The sequence below is a fragment of the Dendrobates tinctorius genome, unplaced genomic scaffold, assembly GCF_039654945.1.
Source record: "Dendrobates tinctorius isolate UK_male_01 unplaced genomic scaffold, ASM3965494v1 ptg000075l, whole genome shotgun sequence".
In the NCBI taxonomy this organism is placed as follows: domain Eukaryota; kingdom Metazoa; phylum Chordata; class Amphibia; order Anura; family Dendrobatidae; genus Dendrobates; species Dendrobates tinctorius.
This window is the reverse complement of record NW_027361743.1, coordinates 54952845-54972502: the sequence shown is the minus strand read 5'-3', so window position 1 is coordinate 54972502 and position 19658 is coordinate 54952845. Positions and strand designations below refer to the sequence as shown.

At 47.4% G+C, this 19658-nt stretch overlaps 1 protein-coding gene across 1 annotated transcript in view; it reads left to right on the top strand.

Annotated features, from left to right (window-relative positions):
• The first annotated feature begins 870 nt into the window (after nt 1-870).
• WDFY2 (WD repeat and FYVE domain containing 2) overlaps nt 871-19658 on the top strand; it is a 66594-nt gene continuing 47806 nt past the window's right edge. The window contains exon 1 of the mRNA XM_073583313.1: nt 871-1158. Coding sequence (XP_073439414.1) covers nt 1022-1158 — 137 coding nt within the window. The 5' untranslated portion in view covers nt 871-1021. The remainder of the gene's footprint in view (nt 1159-19658) is intronic.

The window sequence follows — 19658 nt, the reverse complement described above, 5'->3', positions numbered from 1 at the left end:
ACAGGCTGCGCCTCGGGAACATGCCCCACCGACAGGCTGCGCCTCGGGAACATGCCCCACCGACAGGCTGCGCCTCGGGAACATGCCCCACCGACAGGCAGTGCCTCGGGAACATGCCCCACCGACAGGCTGCGCCTCGGGAACATGCCCCACCGACAGGCTGCGCCTCGGGAACATGCCCCACCGACAGGCTGCGCCTCGGGAACATGCCCCACCGACAGGCAGCGCCTCGGGAACATGCCCCACCGACAGGCAGCGCCTCGGGAACATGCCCCACCGACAGGCAGTGCCTCGGGAACATGCCCCACCGACAGGCAGTGCCTCGGGAACATGCCCCACCGACAGGCAGCGCCTCGGGAACATGCCCCACCGACAGGCAGTGCCTCGGGAACATGCCCCACCGACAGGCAGTGCCTCGGGAACATGCCCCACCGACAGGCAGCGCCTCGGGAACATGCCCCACCGACAGGCTGCGCCTGACCCAAACTAAGGTAGTTGTACATCAGAAATTCAGCAGTGTTCACATTTATAATGGCAAAGTGTTTATCAACCAGCACCATTATCAGAGTATGGCCGATGTATCAGAAGAGTAAACTTAAGAGACTCAGGGTGGCTGACCAGTGTCGCACACACGGCTGTAATAATGGTGCACATAGCCCTGCAGCTGACACTATGTGTCCTTGTGACAGGAGGAATCACAGAGGTCCAACCCTCTATACCAGGAATATCAGTCACGTGACGACCTGCAGCCCTCACACCTGGGACAGCGACACACACAGGTCACGTGGCGAGCACGCGGACACAAAGTACACGAGCAAAACACATCAATAAAGATGAGTGAAACAAAAAAAAATTAAATAAATAAGCGGGGGGCGTGTGCTGAGCGGTGACGTGTCAGTCAGCTGACCAGCTCGGCGCTGAGGCTGGAGTGTAGAGAGTGTGTAGAGCGCTGCCAGTCCGTGCCCGGCGGCTGCTGCTGATAGGTCCGGGCAGCGCACACCTCGGCGCCAGGTGGAGGAGGATGGCGGCCGAGATTAGCCCCGCACCGCTCACCCGCAAGCCGGTATTACTGAGCAAGGTGGAGGGGTCCCAGGACGTGGTGAACATGGCAGTGATCGTGCCCAAGGAGGACGGGGTGATCAGCGTGTCCGAGGACAGGTACAAAGAGGCGCCCCCTGCTGCTCCATTATCCCCGGCATCTCCATCAACTAATGAGCGCGGGGCTGGGGTTACAGGGAGGTGTGGGCATTACTGACACGCGAGGGGGGAGAGTATTGGCATTTTTTGGCACAGGGAGGGGGGAGAGTATTGGCAATTATTGGCACTGGGTGGAGGGGAGTATTGGCATTTATTGGCGGGGAGAGTATTGGCACGGGGAGGGGGGAGAGTATTGGCAATTTTTGGCACGTGGTGGGGAGGAAAGTATTGGAATTTATTGGCACGGGGAGGGGGGAGAGTATTGGAATTTATTGGCACGGGGAGGGGGGAGAGTATTGGAATTTATTGGCACGGGGAGGGGGGAGAGTATTGGCAATTTTTGGCACGTGGTGGGGAGGAAAGTATTGGAATTTATTGGCACGGGGAGGGGGGAGAGTATTGGCACGGGGAGGGGGCAGAGTAATGGCATTTATTGGCACGGGGTGGGGGGAGAGTATTGGCAGTTATTGGCACGGGGTGGGGGGGAAAGTATTGGCAGTTATTGCACGGGGTGGGGGGGAAAGTATTGGAATTTATAGGCACGGGGGGGGAGAGTAATGGCATTTGTTGGCACAGGGAGGGGGGGGGAGAGTAATGGCATTTGTTGGCACGGGGAGGGGGGGGAGAGTAATGGCATTTGTTGGCACGGGGAGGGGGGGGAGAGTAATGGCATTTGTTGGCACGGGAGGGGGGGGAGAGTAATGGCATTTGTTGGCACGGGGAGGGGGGAGAGAGTAATGGCATTTGTTGGCACGGGGAGGGGGGAGAGAGTAATGGCATTTGTTGGCACGGGGAGGGGGGAGAGAGTAATGGCATTTGTTGGCACGGGGAGGGGGGAGAGAGTAATGGCATTTGTTGGCACGGGGAGGGGGGAGAGAGTAATGGCATTTGTTGGCACGGGAGGGGGAGAGAGTAATGGCATTTGTTGGCACGGGGGAGGGGGGGGAGAGTAATGGCATTTGTTGGCACGGGGAGGGGGGGGAGAGTAATGGCATTTGTTGGCACGGGGAGGGGGGGGAGAGTAATGGCATTTGTTGGCACGGGGAGGGGGAGAGTATTGGCGTTTATTGGCACTGGGTGGGGGGTATTGGCACGGGGAGGGGGGGAGAGTAATGGCATTTGATGGCACGGGGGAGGGGGGGAGAGTAATGGCATTTGTTGGCACGGGGAGGGGGGGGGAGAGTAATGGCATTTGTTGGCACGGGGAGGGGGGGGAGAGTAATGGCATTTGTTGGCACGGGGAGGGGGGGGAGAGTAATGGCATTTGTTGGCACGGGGAGGGGGAGAGTATTGGCGTTTATTGGCACTGGGGTGGGGGGGTATTGCACGGGGAGGGGGGGAGAGTAATGGCATTTGTTGGCACGGGGGAGGGGGGAGAGTAATGGCATTTGTTGGCCACGGGGAGGGGGGGAGAGGTAATGCATTTGTTGGCACGGGGAGGGGGGGAGAGTAATGGCATTTGTTGGCACGGGGAGGGGGGAGAGTAATGGCATTTGTTGGCACGGGGAGGGGGGGAGAGTATTGGCATTTGTTGGCACTGGGTGGGGGGTATTGGCACGGGGAGGGGGGGAGAGTAATGGCATTTGTTGGCACGTGGAGGGGGGGGAGAGTAATGGCATTTGTTGGCACGGGGGGGGAGAGTATTGGCACGGAGGAGGAGAGTAATGGCATTTATTGGCACGGGGAGGGGGAGAGTATGGCGTTTATTGGCACTGGGTGGGGGTATTGGCACGGGGAGGGGGGGAGAGTAATGGCATTTGTTGGCACGTGGAGGGGGGGAGAGTAATGGCATTTGTTGGCACGGGGAGGGGGGGGGGGAGAGTAATGGCATTTGTTGGGGAGGGGGGGAGAGTAATGGCATTTATTGGCACGGGGAGGGGGGGAGAGTAATGGCATTTATTGGCATGGGGAGGGGGGGAGAGTAATGGCATTTGTTGGCACGGGGAGGGGGGGAGAGTAATGGCATTTATTGGCACGGGGAGGGGGGGAAGTATTGGCATTTATTGGCATGGGGAGGGGGAGAGTATTGGCATGGAGGAGGAGAGTAATGGCATTTATTGGGAGGGGGAGAGTATTGGCGTTTATTGGCACTGGGTGGGGGGTATTGGCACGGGGAGGGGGGGAGAGTAATGGCATTTGTTGGCACGGGGAGGGGGGGGAGAGTAATGGCATTTGTTGGGGAGGGGGGGAGAGTAATGGCATTTATTGGCACGGGGAGGGGGGGGAGAGTAATGGCATTTATTGGCATGGGGAGGGGGGGAGAGTAATGGCATTTGTTGGCACAGGGAGGGGGGGAGAGTAATGGCATTTATTGGCACGGGGAGGGGGGGAAAGTATTGGCATTTATTGGCATGGGGAGGGGGAGTGTATTGGCATGGAGGAGGAGAGTAATGGCATTTATTGGGAGGGGGAGAGTATTGGCGTTTATTGGCACTGGGTGGGGGGTATTGGCACGGGGAGGGGGGGAGAGGTAATGGCATTTGTTGGCACGTGGAGGGGGGGGGAGAGTAATGGCATTTGTTGGCACGGGGAGGGGGGGGAGAGTAATGGCATTTGTTGGGGAGGGGGGGAGAGTAATGGCATTTATTGGCACGGGGAGGGGGGGAGAGTAATGGCATTTATTGGCACGGGGAGGGGGGGAGAGTAATGGCATTTATTGGCACGGGGAGGGGGGGAGAGTAATGGCATTTATTTGCACGGGGAGGGGGGGAGAGTATTGGCATTTATTGGCATGGGGAGGGGGAGAGTATTGGCATGGAGGAGGAGAGTAATGGCATTTATTGGGAGGGGGAGAGTATTGGCGTTTATTGGCACTGGGTGGGGGGTATTGGCACGGGGAGGGGGGGAGAGTAATGGCATTTATTGGCACGGGGAGGGGGGGAGAGTAATGGCATTTATTGGCACGGGGAGGGGGGGAGAGTAATGGCATTTATTGGCACGGGGAGGGGGGGAGAGTAATGGCATTTATTGGCACGGGGAGGGGGGGAGAGTAATGGCATTTATTGGCACGGGGAGGGGGGGAGAGTAATGGCATTTATTGGCACGGGGAGGGGGGGAGAGTAATGGCATTTATTGGCACGGGGAGGGGGGGAGGAGTATTGGCATTTATTGGCATGGGGAGGGGGGAGAGTATTGGCACGGAGGAGGAGAGTAATGGCAATTTATTGGCACTGGGAGGGGAGAGTATTGGCGTTTATTGGCACGGGGAGGGGGGGAGCGTAATGGCGTTTATTGGCACGGGGAGGGGGGGAGAGTAATGGCATTTATTGGCACGGGGAGGGGGGGGAGAGTAATGGCATTTATTGGCACGGGGAGGGGGGGAGAGTAATGGCATTTATTGGCACGGGGAGGGGGGGGAGAGTAATGGCATTTATTGGCACGGGGAGGGGGGGAGAGTAATGGCATTTATTGGCACGGGGAGGGGGGGAGAGTAATGGCATTATTGGCACGGGAGGGGGGGAGAGTAATGGCATTTATTGGCACGGGGAGGGGGGAGAGTAATGGCATTTATTGGCACGGGGAGGGGGGGAGAGTAATGGCATTTATTGGCACGGGGAGGGGGGGAGAGTAATGGCATTTATTGGCACGGGGAGGGGGGGGAGAGTATTGGCATTTATTGGCATGGGGAGGGGGGAGAGTATTGGCACGGAGGAGGAGAGTAATGGCATTTATTGGCACTGGGAGGGGGAGAGTATTGGCGTTTATTGGCACGGGGAGGGGGGGGAGCGTAATGGCGTTTATTGGCACGGGAGGGGGGAGAGTAATGGCATTTATTGGCACGGGGAGGGGGGAGAGTAATGGCATTTATTGGCACGGGGAGGGGGGGAGAGTAATGGCATTTATTGGCACGGGGGAGGGGGGGGAGAGTAATGGCATTTATTGGCACGGGGAGGGGGGGAGAGTAATGGCATTTATTGGCACGGGGAGGGGGGGAGAGTAATGGCATTTATTGGCACGGGGAGGGGGGGAGAGTATTGGCGTTTATTGGCACTGGGTGGGGGGTATTGGCACGGGGAGGGGGGAGAGTGTTGACATTTATTGGCGGGGGAGAGTGTTTGCTTTTATTGGCATGGGGAGGGGGGAGAGTATTGGCATTCTTGGGGGGGTTGGGGTTGGGGTTTGCAGGGGTTTTTGGCCTCTATAGTCCCGAGGGGGGGTTGCTGTAGACATTCTGTGTAGCACCTGCATGTACAGATTACCATCCTTAGAGCTGGTGTCTTGGGCAGGAGGCTTGTGCCCTGACCGATACCCTCCATTCCCGGGACCTACCTCGTCTTGCACTAGTCACCAGTACAGGTGCAATGTTGCGTTTCCTCCCAGCGTTGATTCTCACACAAGTTACCCCACCGGCGCTCGTCTGTTCTGTGATTTTTCTGTTATGTGGCTATTAGACAGCTGTAACTTTGCGGTTTAAAAAAACCCACCATGGAGTCGCCCGCTGGCTGCTCTCATGTGATACTTGTAAAGTTTATGCTGGGAAAGTCATGTGTGACTACAAAATAATAATCCGGTCAGTTCTGCAGTGCTGGGCCCGGTCCCACCGCGTTGTGCAGCACGGCCGCAGTGACGGTGGTTGTTGTGATGTCGTCACCTGTCAAAGACTGAACTCCTTGTGTTTCCTCCCGCTACTAATGTACCTACACCCGACATTGCCATTTCCGTGTGTGGTTCCACTATTACTCCCCAGCAACATGCCCGCTGTCTTGGGGTCATACTTGATTCCGAGCTTTCCTTTGCCCCCACATTCGATCACTGGCTCGCTCTTGTCATCTGCACCTCAAAAACATTTCTAGAATTCGACCTTTTCTTACTTTTGACTCTGCAAAAACTCTTACTGTTCTCTTATTCATTCTCGTCTCGACTATTGTAACTCTCTTCTAATCGGTCTCCCTCTTACCAAACTCTCCCCTCTCCAATCTGTCTTGAATGCTGCAGCCAGGATCATATTCCTCACCAATCGTTACACCGATGCCTCTACCTTGTGCCAGTCATTACACTGGCTACCCATCCACTCCAGAATTCAGTATAAACTTATTACCCTCACCCACAAAGCCCTCAATGGCTCAGCACCACCCTACATCTCCTCCCTTGTTTCAGTATACCACCCTACCCGCGCCCTCCGTTCTGCTGATGACCTGAGGTTAGTATCCTCAATAGTCAGAACCTCCCACTCCCGTCTCCAAGACTTTACACGTGCCGTGCCAATTCTTTGGAATGCACTTCCCAGGTCAATACGATTAGTCCCCAATCCCCACAATTTTAAGCGTGTCCTGAAAACACATTTATTCAGACTGGCCTATCGCCTCAACACATTAACCTAATCTATCCCTGTGTGGCAGAGCCAAAAGTTTTACCATAACCAGGTTCCCAGCATCATGTTCCCACATGCTTTATGCATCCATTAGCCCTCTGTGTCTGTACTGTTACACACTTAACATTATGGCTGGTCCATACAATCAGGGCAACTGTTACCACCCACCTTTCGTGTCTACCTCTTTCCTCATAGACTGTAAGCTTGCGAGCAGGGCCCTCACTCCTCTTGGTATTTGTTATAATCTACTGTATGTGACTATTGTTATGCTGTAATGTCTATTGTCTGTACAAATCCCCTCTGAAATGTAAAGTGCTGCGGAATATGTCGGCGCTATAAAAATAAAATTTATTATTATTATTATTATTATTATTATTATTATTATTATTATTATTATTATGTTGTACTCTGACACTTGAGTTCTCCTGTTGTGCGTAGCCCTGACTGGTGGGATCTAATTGTGCTGGCTCCTTCTCAGGGAAAAGCTGCCCGTGATTATCCTGCTGCTGGCGCAGTCCCAGGATTAGTGATCGCCTCCTTATTTTTGGGGTCTGACCTTTGAGACCCTACTGAGAATGAAGTGAATGGGAGCCGCTGTCGTCCTCTGCAAAGCTGAATGGCCAGGACTGTCTGTGCGGACTGTGCTAAATCAGCCCTATAGGTCTCCACCTGATGCGCACATTGAGATTTGGGGAGCAGTTGAGTCCATGGGGACCATCAAAGACATGCATTACTCATAACTACCATCTATAGGAGCAGGGGGTCTCTTGTGTGAATGGGGCGTTAATGCACATATGTGACAATTCACTGTGTATGGAAGTGGTGGTCTTTGTCTGCCTTTTCCATAGACTGAATGAAGTGAGTGGAGCGGAGACGAGGCACTGTTGCTCCATTCACAGGACGCCTGTTCTTGGGATTACGGTAGGTGGGCCTTAACAGTCAGACCCCAAGTGAGCATACATTTATCACCTGTCGATGGCGGAAAAATGTTTTGTGGCAAAAACTTTAAACCCAGGAGCAAGAAATAAAAATGTCTTACTTTCCTTTTCCCTTTTGTCACTGCAGATCGTTTAGACAATATAATTAGTAATATTTGAGGGGCTGTCCAGGATTTATGTATTGGGTCAAAAATGTGTGTCCCTACGGTTAAATACCGTCAGCTCTTCGCGGTTATGGATTGTCCAGGAACACTCGACTCTTAATTTGCTCCTAAATTTCTAGCGGGGATGAGAGGAACAGCAAAGAGTAGCAAGAAAAGAGTCTCCAGAATTGGTATGAGAAATACAATTATTTGCTAGAACAGCCATGTCAGGCCTGTTTCACACATACGTTTTTTTTTTTCATCAGTTGCCATCCGCGAAAATGGCGGGACACGGATCCGCAACTGTTTTGAAAGCAACGTGTGCAATCGGACCGTTGGTTTGACGGATCCGGGGAAGGCATAAATTGAAAGGAACCCGTGCCCGGGGAGGAGAGAGCGAGAGAATTTTTTTTTCAGCCGCCAGACCTGGCATTTAGGGTTAAATTTCCGGCCGAGGCAATCCTTCCGGGCATGCGCAGTGTACAAATGCGGATCCGGCCAGCGAAAAAACGTTTCAGTGTCCGTCCCGTCATGTCTGCGGACGCCAACATTTTGGCGGATCCGTAAAAAAACAGATCCAACGGATGACCATCCGTCAAGATCCGCCGATAATGCAAGTCAATGGGGGAAAAAAACCCGGATCCGCCAAGAAAAATGGCGGATCCGTTTTTTTTCTTGCAAAACGGCGGATTTTGATTGATGGAGACAAACGGATGTGTGAAAGAGGCCTTAGAGAGCGAACAGACCCTCTTTAACACCTTCCTGACATCTACTTGCATAAGTCCACACCTTAGGTGGAAGATGTCCACTGTGTTATACAGCCGGCATCAGTAAATAAGAGCAGTGATTGTATTAAAGCTCCCCCACCCCTAAAAAAAAAAAAAAAAAGTGGTCAGATTACCACATGCACCCCAAAGTAGTATCAATAAAACATCAGTATGCATTCCATCAATGGGGAAAATCACTTATGGATGTTAAAAAAAATAGAGAGATAGTGAGTACGGAAAGTATTAGACCCCTTTAAATTTTTCACTCTGTTTCATTGCAGCCATTTGGTAAATTCAAAAAAGTTCAATTTTTTTTCTCATTAATGTACACTCTGCACCCCATCTTGACTGAAAAAAACAGATGTAGCCATTTTTGCAAATTTATTAAAGAAAAGCTGAAATATCACATGGTCATAAGTGTTCAGACCCTTTGCTCAGTATTGAGTAGAAGCACCCTTTTGAGCTAGTACAACCATGAGTCGTCTTGGGAATGATGCAACAAGTTTTTCACACCTGGATTTGGGGATCCTCTGCCATTCTTCCTTGCAGATGCTCTCCAGTTCCGTCAGGTTGGATGGTGAACGTTGGTGGACAGCCATTTTCAGGTCTCTCCAGAGATGCTCAATTGGGTTTAGGTCAGGGCTCTGGCTGGGCCAGTCAAGAATGGTCATAGAGTTGTTCTGAAGCCTCTCCTTTGTTATTTTAACTGTGTGCTTAGGGTCATTGTCTTGCTGGAAGGTGAACCTTCAGCCAAGCCTGGGGTCCAGAGCACTCTGGAAGAGGTTTTCATCCAGGATATCTCTGTACTTGGCCACATTCATGTTTCCTTCAATTGCAACCAGTTGTCCTGTCCCTGCAGCTGAAAAACACCCCCATAGCATGATGCTGCCACCACCATGTTTTACTGTTCGGATTATATTGGGCAGGTGATGAGCAGTGCCTGGTTTTGGTCACACATACCACTTAGAATTATTACCAAAAAGTTCTGTCTTCGCCTCATCAGTCCAGAGAATCTTATTTCTCGTAGTCTGGGAGTTCTTTTAGCATACTTTATGCAGCTATCATATGTTTTGCACTGAGGAGAGTCTTCCGTTGGGCACTCTGCCATAAAGGCCAGACTGGTGGAGGCTGGAGTGATAGTGGACTTTGTGGAACTTTCTCGTTACGCCGTCTAATGAGCGGATTAATTAACTTAAATATTTTTTGAACACTTAAATACCAAACTTTTTCTTTTTTTTTTTTTTCTTTAATTTTGAGTGGGGCAAAAATGGGGAAGATTTGAACGTTTATATTTTTTTAACACTTTTTTTTTTTTTCTCTTTTTTTGCTTGCTTCAAAGCTGTGAACAACTGATTTTCTTTGCTATGTGTAGCACAAATATGATTGCCGGCCACGGGTTGGCATCCATAGGAGATCTGCAATAAATAACACGTTGTAGACTTTCTGCTGTCATGCCAACCCATTGGTGCCCTGCTAGCATGTGTCAAGGGCGCCGATGGGCAGGGTTTGGGGCTTGCTTTCGGTAAGGGTGTGTGCAGACGCTGCGGAATCCGCTGCGGATTAATCCGCACGGATTTTGCAAAATCGCAGATAAACCGCAGGTAAAAAGATCTGCGGTTTGGTCCTGCGGATTCACCATCTCCACAATGGTGGAGATAGGAACCCGCTGCGGATTCCGCAGAAAGAATTGACATGTCACTTCTTTCTGCGGTTTCAAAACCACAGCAAATCCGCGCGGATTTTTCCGCACCGTCTACACAGCGTTTTTTTTTTTTTTTTTACCATTCATTTGAATGGTACTGTACACCGCAGCTAAAACTGCTGCGGGTCCGCAGCGGCCAAAACTGCTGCGGAAACGCAGCGGAATCCGCAGCGTGTGCACATACCCTAAGTGTGAGTTAAATGCCGCTGTCAGAAATACACAGCAGCATTTAACATGGATCACGATTCCACCCACGGCTGTTGGGGGCACATGTCAGATAATCAAAATCACAGTTTTAAATCACTGACAGACTGACAGTTTTTATATCGCAGAATATAAAAAAAAAGGGGTAAAAAGCCAAGGGGGATGTATACTTTTGCAAGCCACTGTATAAAGAAAATTGTCCATCTTTTCAGGTTGAAATTAGGACTATTTTTTTTTTTTTTTTTTATATACGTTCATGTGAACGTAGACACTTAGTTCCAATAGTTTTTGTAAAATGTCTGGCCGCTATTGTACGTGTTTCCAGTGCCGTTGTATACACCACAAACTCACCCCGTGTGTAGTCTGACACTGCCGGTACGATGAAGTAGTAAATGTAGCATCTCCAATTTTTCTGCATTTTGCAAAGAGAGGTGATGGTTTTCGGTCCAGTTTGTTACTACTTTGGTGTCAGTAATGGCTGAGTACAGTGAGGCTGAGCTGTCATGTTGTGCGGTGCACAGGACCCGGCCATTGTACAGGATACTTGAGTCTTTGCATTATTACATGCTGGATGGGCGCACTTGATAACCCGGTATGGAGAAAATCTGCACAGAAAACTCGGCGTATCTGCAAGAGAAATTGGCGTCTTGTGGATTTGAAACCCGCACCGCAGGGCAGTGTACGCTGCGCTAAAAGAAGGGGTCACGAGGTTCCTATAAATCACATCCACTTTGCCAGAAGATACGCAGCGTCAAACTCTAATGGACATAAAACCTTAGATTGCAGAGTCCTAGGAGTAAAATTCGTATCGATCTGGGACATTTATTGCATGCGTAAAGTATATACGATAAATGTCAGAAGATAATGCCCCTATAGTTTGTAGTGTGGCCCCCGGATGGGTTTAGTATGACTAAAAAAAGTTGTGCTTCCTTCCCAATATCATGCTGCTCTCAGATTACATAGACAAAACTCTGCTGACCGATTCAGTTTTTATACCCACAGATCACCCCTTTTATAAGAGATTGCTGATCTTACCAATGGAATTTGCAGACACCCTCTGTAAGGCAGGGTGGTTTCTCGTGGGCCTAGTAAAAAAATAAAAAAAAAAAAATTCTAGTTTTAATCTAGAAAGCAATATTTTATTTTTTCCTCAAGAAAAAGCAGAGGTTTTTTTTTTTTTCCCTTCAATAAAAATTCCAGTATTTTATTTTTGTTTGAACAATGTGAAAAATTCCATGGCAAAAAATACAAAAGGAGAGAGAGGCCAAGTATTTAGATCATAGACTGTGATTATAAAGGGAACCTGTCACTGGTTTTGTCATATAACAGCCAAAACCATCACCTTATTCTGGGCCTGTGCTGCAGCTCATAAATGATTATAGAACGCCCTGACATATCCCTAAAAACCGTTTTCATATTACTCTGATGCTGTAAGGTAATCGGTCCGGTCCGATGGGCATGATTTTGAGCACCTCCATCCCCCCCCCCCCCCCCCCCCCCCACGCTGCTTCTCGCCGTCTTCCTTCAATCAATGTGGATGATGCCTTACGTCCTCCATATTGCCTGGTGAAGTCTGGCGCCTGCGCACATAAGTTGTGTTTTTGTCTCTGCCGAGTAGGGCAAAGCATAGTGGGCAGGCGCCAGATTTCGCCCGGCTATGTGGATGGCGCAAGGTGTGGTCACTGTCAGTTGAAGGAGGATGGGGTCAGGGATGGAGAGATCCTGAACTCGAATATTGTCAATGACCTAAGTAATGGGTTTGTTTTTCTAGTATGTCTTTATTGGTTTTTCTACTAGAACCATTAGCTCTTAGAAAATATACACATGAATTTTATGCTAGAAATTGTTTTTCTCATCCATTACTTTCACACGTGAAACGGCTAACTGCACAAAGTGCATTACAATCTGGGTCACACTCGCCTGCAAGGTAAAAGCTGCCGCTGCTCATCAGTCCTGCAGGGAATGAGGGTTAAAAAGAGAAGAAAAATATTACCATTATGGTGCTTACTATTTAAAGGGGTCAGACTTGCTTATCAGGACAATCCCTGTCCTGTTGAAATGAACAGGAACTGATCTGCAGTACCTGACAACAGCCACTACCCAGTGAATGGCGCTGTGCTGTTGCAGGTCGGTTTACTGCTTTCTCTTGGCCGCCCCCAGAGCTGTGTACAGCTGAATGGTGGGGCAAAGAAGAGATTGAAGAGGATTTTCCACAATCAAAGGACCGTATATTCTTGTTATTATTATTGGCATGTGTCCTAGCGGTAGGAACCCACAGATCAGAACATAATTTGTCCCGTGAAGAAACCATATGTTTTGATTACGGGAAAACGTATTTAATGGAATTTACCACCTCAAATTGACGGCATAAACTATGCATTTGACCCCTATAACAACGTAATGTTTCTTTATAAATTCTCCTCCTCCGCTCTCCCTGAAATTAACTCTGCTTAGATACGCTTATTGGCGTGTTGGGTGGACCCTGGCGTGACTGAACTGCTCGGTGCACCTTTCCTCCAGTTACTTTTGCATGCAGCCACCTCCATCTCTCTTGACTGAAGGCGCTAGCTAGCCCGGAGTGAGGAGCCCCTATGTAAGGGCTCATACTTATCTGCGTTTAAATCAGACGAGTGCAATGCGAATAAAGAATCGTATTTCTCTCTGACTAATGTTATTGAATGATTGTGTTCATCTGCAAAATTTTTTTTCTCAGCTTGGACTGCATGGCCGCATATATCGTACGAGACTCGCCAATGGATGCGAGGAAAAAAAATCCCACTGCATACTTAGCAGATATTTAAGAGCTGGTCTTAAAGGGAATCTGTCACCTTTTTTTTTTTTTTTTTTTTTTCGGCTTGCAGCTGCCGGCATAGACATCGGGGGCTTATCTACAGCATTCTGTAACGTTGTAGATAAGCCTCCGATGTAACCTGAAAGATAAGAAAAACACGTTATATTATACTCACCGGGGTGGGCGGTCCGGTCCGGTGGGCGTTGCGGTCCGGTCCAACGCCTCCCTTCTTCATGCGATGACGTCGTCTTCTCCCGTCCTGTAATGGCTGCGGCGCAAGCACACTGCTCTGCCCTGTTGAGGGCAGAGTAGAATTCTGCAGTGCGCAGGCGCCGGACCTCTCCTGACGCCTGCACACTGCAGGACTCTGCTCTGCCCTCAACAGGGCAGAGCAGTGCGCTTGCGCCGCAGCCATTACAGGACGGGAGAAGAGGACGTCATCGCATGAAGAAGGGAGGCACCGGACCGCCCACCCCAGTGAGTATAATATAACGTGTTTTTCTTCTCTTTCAGGTTACATCGGAGGCTTATCTACAGCATTACAGAATGCTGTAGATAAGCCCCCGATGTCTATGCCGGCAGCTGCAAGCCGAAAAAAAGGGTGACAGATTCCCTTTAATAGACTGAGAAGGGGATTAATAAACATGGAGCTTCCCAGGCTATCAATATTAGCTCACCGCTGTCTACTTGGCCTTTACTGGTTATTAAAAATGGGCCCCCCCCCCCCCCCAAAAAAAAAAAAAAAAAAAAAAAGAGATAAAAATGATGTGGGCTTCCCCCTATTTTTAGTAAACAACAAAGGCTAAGCAGACAGCTGCAGGCTGATATTAGTAGCCTGGGAAGGGGCCATAGATATTGACCTCCTCCCAGACTAATAACACCAGTCAGCTGCCCCAGACATGGTGCATCCATCAGATGTTCTGGTGCTTGGGCTTGGCCCTTCCCACTTGCCCTGGTTCTTTAACAATTGGGGTAATGGTTTTGGGGTTGATGTTAGCTTTGTAATGTGAGCTGACATCAAGCTCAGGGATTGAGAGGCATCAATAAGAAACCCCTCCCCCCCAATTACTAACCTCGTAAGTTTAAAGCAAAAAAACACAGAGAAAAGTACTTTATTTGTACAAAGCACTCCCTGACCATGTTACCCATTTATTACCTTAAAAAATGTAATATTCCGAAGGGGTCTAAAGTAAAATGAACCCACAACAATCCCCCAACTCTACTACTTCTGTATGTTGTGTTGAGCTGTGAAATCAGTAATGTGATTGCTCACCATGCCAGCTGGAACACTGTGACAGTAGCGTGAGAACATGCCAGCTGTGACGAGCACTGACATCACTAAGGTGACCGTAGTTCATAGCAGATGAACTCTGCTCGCCTTACTGATGTCAACGCTCACAGCGTGAGAAATTTCCCATATTTTTTAAATTAGCTAAATCCTTGTACAGAAAAATGCACACACAAAGCATATATTAGCTCTCGCTGACAAATCTTTCTCTATATTTAAGATTGTATTATTAGAAAACTAGCTTGAAATGACATGGAGAAATAATATATGTAAAAGCCGATTGCGTATGTATGTCATACGGATGCTACTTGATAAAACGTTGCAATGTACTCGCATGATACTTGTCCTACATCGGAGCGATTCTTTCCCCCCCCCCCCTTCCCCTCCTCACGGAGATGAGTTTGAGCCTTAAAGCTCAGGTCAAGCTGTCAATCCAGAGATGGCGGTCTTATGCAAAGAACAACGGTAGCAACTAAGCTCCCTTCTTAGCATATCTGGTCAAAGGTGATCTTGCTTTCAGAATCAAGGAGGCAATCCAGTGATGGAGGATGGCTGAGACTAGAGTGGGCGCACAGACTTCTCTCCATGCACCCGCCGATTGTGCAGCTTCTCATTTTCTCGTCTTAGGCTATGTGCCCACAGTAGCGTTTTAAACCCGACACAAAACCAGACTCCTTCCCAGAAAACACGCGTTTTTTACCGCGCGTTTTCCGCGCGTCTTCTGGACCATAGGAAATAGCTAAAAACACGGACTAAGCCGCAAAATTAATTTACATGCTGCGGTTTTAGCTGCTACGCGTTTCCTTAGCGGTAAACGCATCCATTGGCACAAAAAGGCCAAAAAGCATGAAAATGATTGGGAAGTTTCTTTTAAGTGTTTTTGAAGCAGTTTGACCCCTAAAAACGCAGGATCATAGGGAAGACAAGATATTGAAGTTGCTGAATGGCTGCAAAGTTCTCTATGATGAGCATTGCTTAGCGAGCAGACTTTCCCGTTGGAGGAGTTTTAAGCAGCACCGGAATGGAGGGAGACCTGAACCCTGATGCCCACTCCATTCCTTCCGGTCAGGTTATCACTGCTGTGACTACCTTCAGGTAGCTTTTTTTGTATTACCGTAGTTCTTAGATATGTTCATGTAGCAGTTAAAGTTGTCTCCTACCCTGGGGAATATGGCCACCACGCCAGTTCCCGAGCTAGGAACCGGCAGCGATATTTATCGAGCTTGCAAGTAATGGTATTTGTACTAATTTTCTAACAGTTTGCTGTGTAGCTTCCTTTTTCTAATGTGTTATTTTATACATATTCCCCTCTGTCTCTTGTAATTCTTACTGTTTCATGTGATGCTTTCTGGCCTCATTCACACATCAGTGATTTCTCTCATCTGCAGAAAACTGTGTTTCATTAGTGCTTTTGATCAGACTTTCATCAGAGATTATTGGCCTGTTTTATCGGATGAAAAAAAATTCTGATTTCCCCCCCCCCCGCAAGCTTCTGATATCAGACAGTCCGTGAGAAATGGGCAGCGCGTAGATGACATCCTAGTGCTGACCGATTTTCGCAAACCCATAGACTGGCATTAGCGGCAATCAGTATTGGTTTTGTATAGACCACTCTGTCCGAGGGGAAAATATCCAACCGTAGACTATCATAGGTGTGTGACTCAACGTCTGAGCCACTGTGACCCTGAGATACAAACGCTCTGAATGAATAATTCTTCAGGCTGGCATGGCATGATGGGACTTCTAGTGCCACAGCAGATATAACACTATAGGCTTCTTTGCGGGAAGGATAATGTTTCTTGCTGTGACAAGTGTTCTTCCCACGTATCTTTTCATTTACAGTTCTTACCTTCTCCAATGTTCTGGAAATGGTAATTGCTACATGAAAATGGATGAAGAATAGAAATGCTTCTTGCTTTCCTTTATTGCATTGAAACATGTGAGACTGCAAGTTACAGCTGCAAGGTCACAACTGTCCTTGGCTTCTTGCAATGCTGGGTAGAAGATGAAATATTACTTCCAAATTTTTTTTTTCCCATATTACATGCATTGTATACAATGGTAAAAATGATTTATTTTACCAATTTCTTTAACTGACCACATCATAGACCTACTGTATATAATACTGATGCTGCGGCCACGAGAACTGTAGTCGGGCCGAGATTGTGTCCATAATACGAACACGAAAATATGGCCACAATACAGTTTTGCGGCCCTTAGTTGGAAAGTTTGCACAGGTACTAAATCTTAAAGGAATCTGTCATCCGAATTTTGCCACCTAATTTGAAAATAGCACAGTGTCCAGTTGCTTGCGAAAGTATTCCCTCCCTCAACTTCCCTTGGCATTTTTCGTGTATTGCTAGCTCACAACCTGGAGTTTCACTGTTTTTTAGGGTTTGCATCAGTTTGTGTAAAGAACATGTCTACAACTGTGAACATTTGGTTTTGCAAAGCAAACAGCAAATAGAATGAAATAACTGAAAACTTCAGTGTGCATGACTATTCACCCCTCTTAAAGTCAGTACTTTGTAGAACCTCCTTTTGCAGCAATTATAGCTGCAGGTCAGTTTAGATAACGCTGAACTTTCCACATCTGGCCAATGGGATTTTTGTTTATTTCAAGTCAAAACTGCTCCAACTCCTTCTAGTTAGATGGTTTCCCCTGGTCACAGCAATCTTCAAGTCTGACCACAGATTCTCAGTTGGATTAAGTAATCCCAAAAAGAAAACGGAAGTCAAAAGCAAACAATTATGTGTGGTAAAAAAAAAGCAAATTTTCTTTAGACAAGTAATATGCTTTAAAATGAGAAGTGTCATATGGTCAGGAACACAAATGGTCTATAGGCTACATAGCATATGAACAAAGAATAGAGGACAAGAAGAAATGTCCAATAGTACAAAATCAACCATGGAACAGAAGATATGTGGCAACCCCAATGCGCGTTTCACGTCAGCTTCTTCGGGGGTTGTCGCATCTCATTGCCAGGTAAATACAATGCACTTTGCCTTTATTAGTCTATGTGCACACTCATATGGTACTCTTTGCACCTTGAGTGACTAATTGGATAATATATGATGGATTCCATCCTCACCAACTTAGGGGCTTATTAACATTTGTACTGTACAGAATGAACTGTTGGATTATTTGGCCACAGGGCTAACACTTTATTTAGGATATTTCCCCATGTTATGTCAGCATTTGATTGTAGCACCTTACTATTTTTGTACTTCTGCTATATCAGTTCTTATGCTCCATTTTTTTTATTTTGTACTATTGCACATTTCTTCTCGTCCCCTATACTTTGTACATATGCTTTGTAGCCTATAGACCTTTTGTGCTCCTGGATATGTGACACTCTGACTATTCAAGTCATTTTAATGCATATTACTTGTCTAAATTTTTTTTTTTTTTTTTTTTACCACATATAATTGTTCGCTTTTGACTTCTGTTTTCTTTTTTGGATCTCTGGCATGATAGGAAGTGCGACTTTTTTTTGACCGTAGGTTTTTTGTTTTTTGGTTACATACTCCATTGGATTAAGGTCTGAGCTCTGACTAGGCCATGACAAAACATTTACATTTTTCCCCTTAATCCACTGGAGTGTTGCTTTATCAGTATACTTTGTATCGTTGGCTTGTTGGAAGCTGAACCTCTGTTCCAGTCTCAAATCACCGACAAACAATTTTGCTCAAGAGTGTCCCTGTATTTCGCACCATCATTCTTCCCCTCGACTCGGACCACTTTCCCTGTCCCTGCTGTCAAAAAATATCCCCCAGAATGATGCTCCCACCACTATGTTTCACTGTAGGGATGGTGTTCTTATGATGAGTTGTTTTAGTGTGACCCATCACATAGCATTTACCTTGGTGGCCAAAAAGTTCAATAGTGAATAGACCCATTTTTATGTGTTTTTCTCTAGTTTTATTTAAACTGCAATATAAATTCAGTTATTTCTGTGAGACCTACCATGACAGAGGGTCTCCCTGGATATGTAGTGGTCATTGTCCTTCAGTGCCTTCCCTTTTATTTTACAATTGTAGAATAGTTAAGTGTTGCGGAAAGTGGGTGACCATTTCAGAACTCTGCATATCCAAAGTGTTAATCCGTCCACGCATCAATCAAGCAGAAAGTAACGTGATTCAATCACACTCCGGCGTCCTGTGTCAGAACTGCTCAGACTGAACCAGCACGGGATCTAATTAAATACAGGTGGAGATGAAGATCACGGGATGTCTACCATGTGCATACTCATCATTACAACAAGAACACAAACTCAACTTCAATGGAGACAGACATGAAAAGACACACAAATATATAAAAAACAACAACAAAAAATTGGAAGTAACATGAAATGATTAAAACAAGCAGAAAAAAAAAAGTCCTGTCAAAAGTTAGTAGTGGAACGTAATTTCCCTGCACATGTTGAGGCCATATGGGACCTGTGTGCCCAAATTATAAATCAAGGAAGCTTCCCTGGTAAGTAGACGTCTCCTATGGTCTCTCATTGGATTTCCTAATCTTTTCATTTCAATAAACTTGTAAGGGTTAGAGATCTAACAGGGGAGGAGACCACAGGAACTTAGATTAGGAGCAACACTCCAATGCTCTGGAGTTGTTGTGGTGCTTTAAAGGGGTTGATCTTTCAAAAAACTTTATGCCATCCAAACTGAATATTAGTTACCCCGCGTCCAGCATCTCTTCTCTGCCACTGCTCCGTTCAGAGTTTTTTTTTGACTGCAGCAGTGATGTCACGTGGAAAGCACTGCAGCCAGTCACTGAACTCAGCGGCTTATGTCAAGCTGCTAACCTCATTAATTAGCAGCAGCGCTGTCATCACTGCTGCAGCCAAACACTGGAGCAGCCGTAGAGAGCTGTCACTGAACCCAGGAAGGGTTAGTAATGCTCATTTTGTTTTTTTGATGTGTTTTTTTTTTTTTTTTTTCTCTTTTTAGAAATAACTAAAGTATGGTATACAGAAAGTCTGTGGCCACTCCTGCGATGTCTGTCCTGATAATATAAGAATTCTGTGGCCTTTTCTTACAAATCCTCATGGGTGATACATAGGTTGTACTAATTGGGGTTTGTCTCTGCAATCTTCCTATTCAGTGGGAACACCCATTTGTCTATTTTAATCATATTGTTTCAGAGGGATTACGGGAACCGCCCCATGTAGAGTTATAAAAAAAGATTTATTACATGACATAAGCAAGTAGTTGGTCAACCCATGTCGGCAGTGGTGGCTCGGTTTCTTTATAGCCTTAAGGAAGGCAGCTGGCCACAGACCAAACTGTTCTTTCCAGATCGCATCCACTTTCA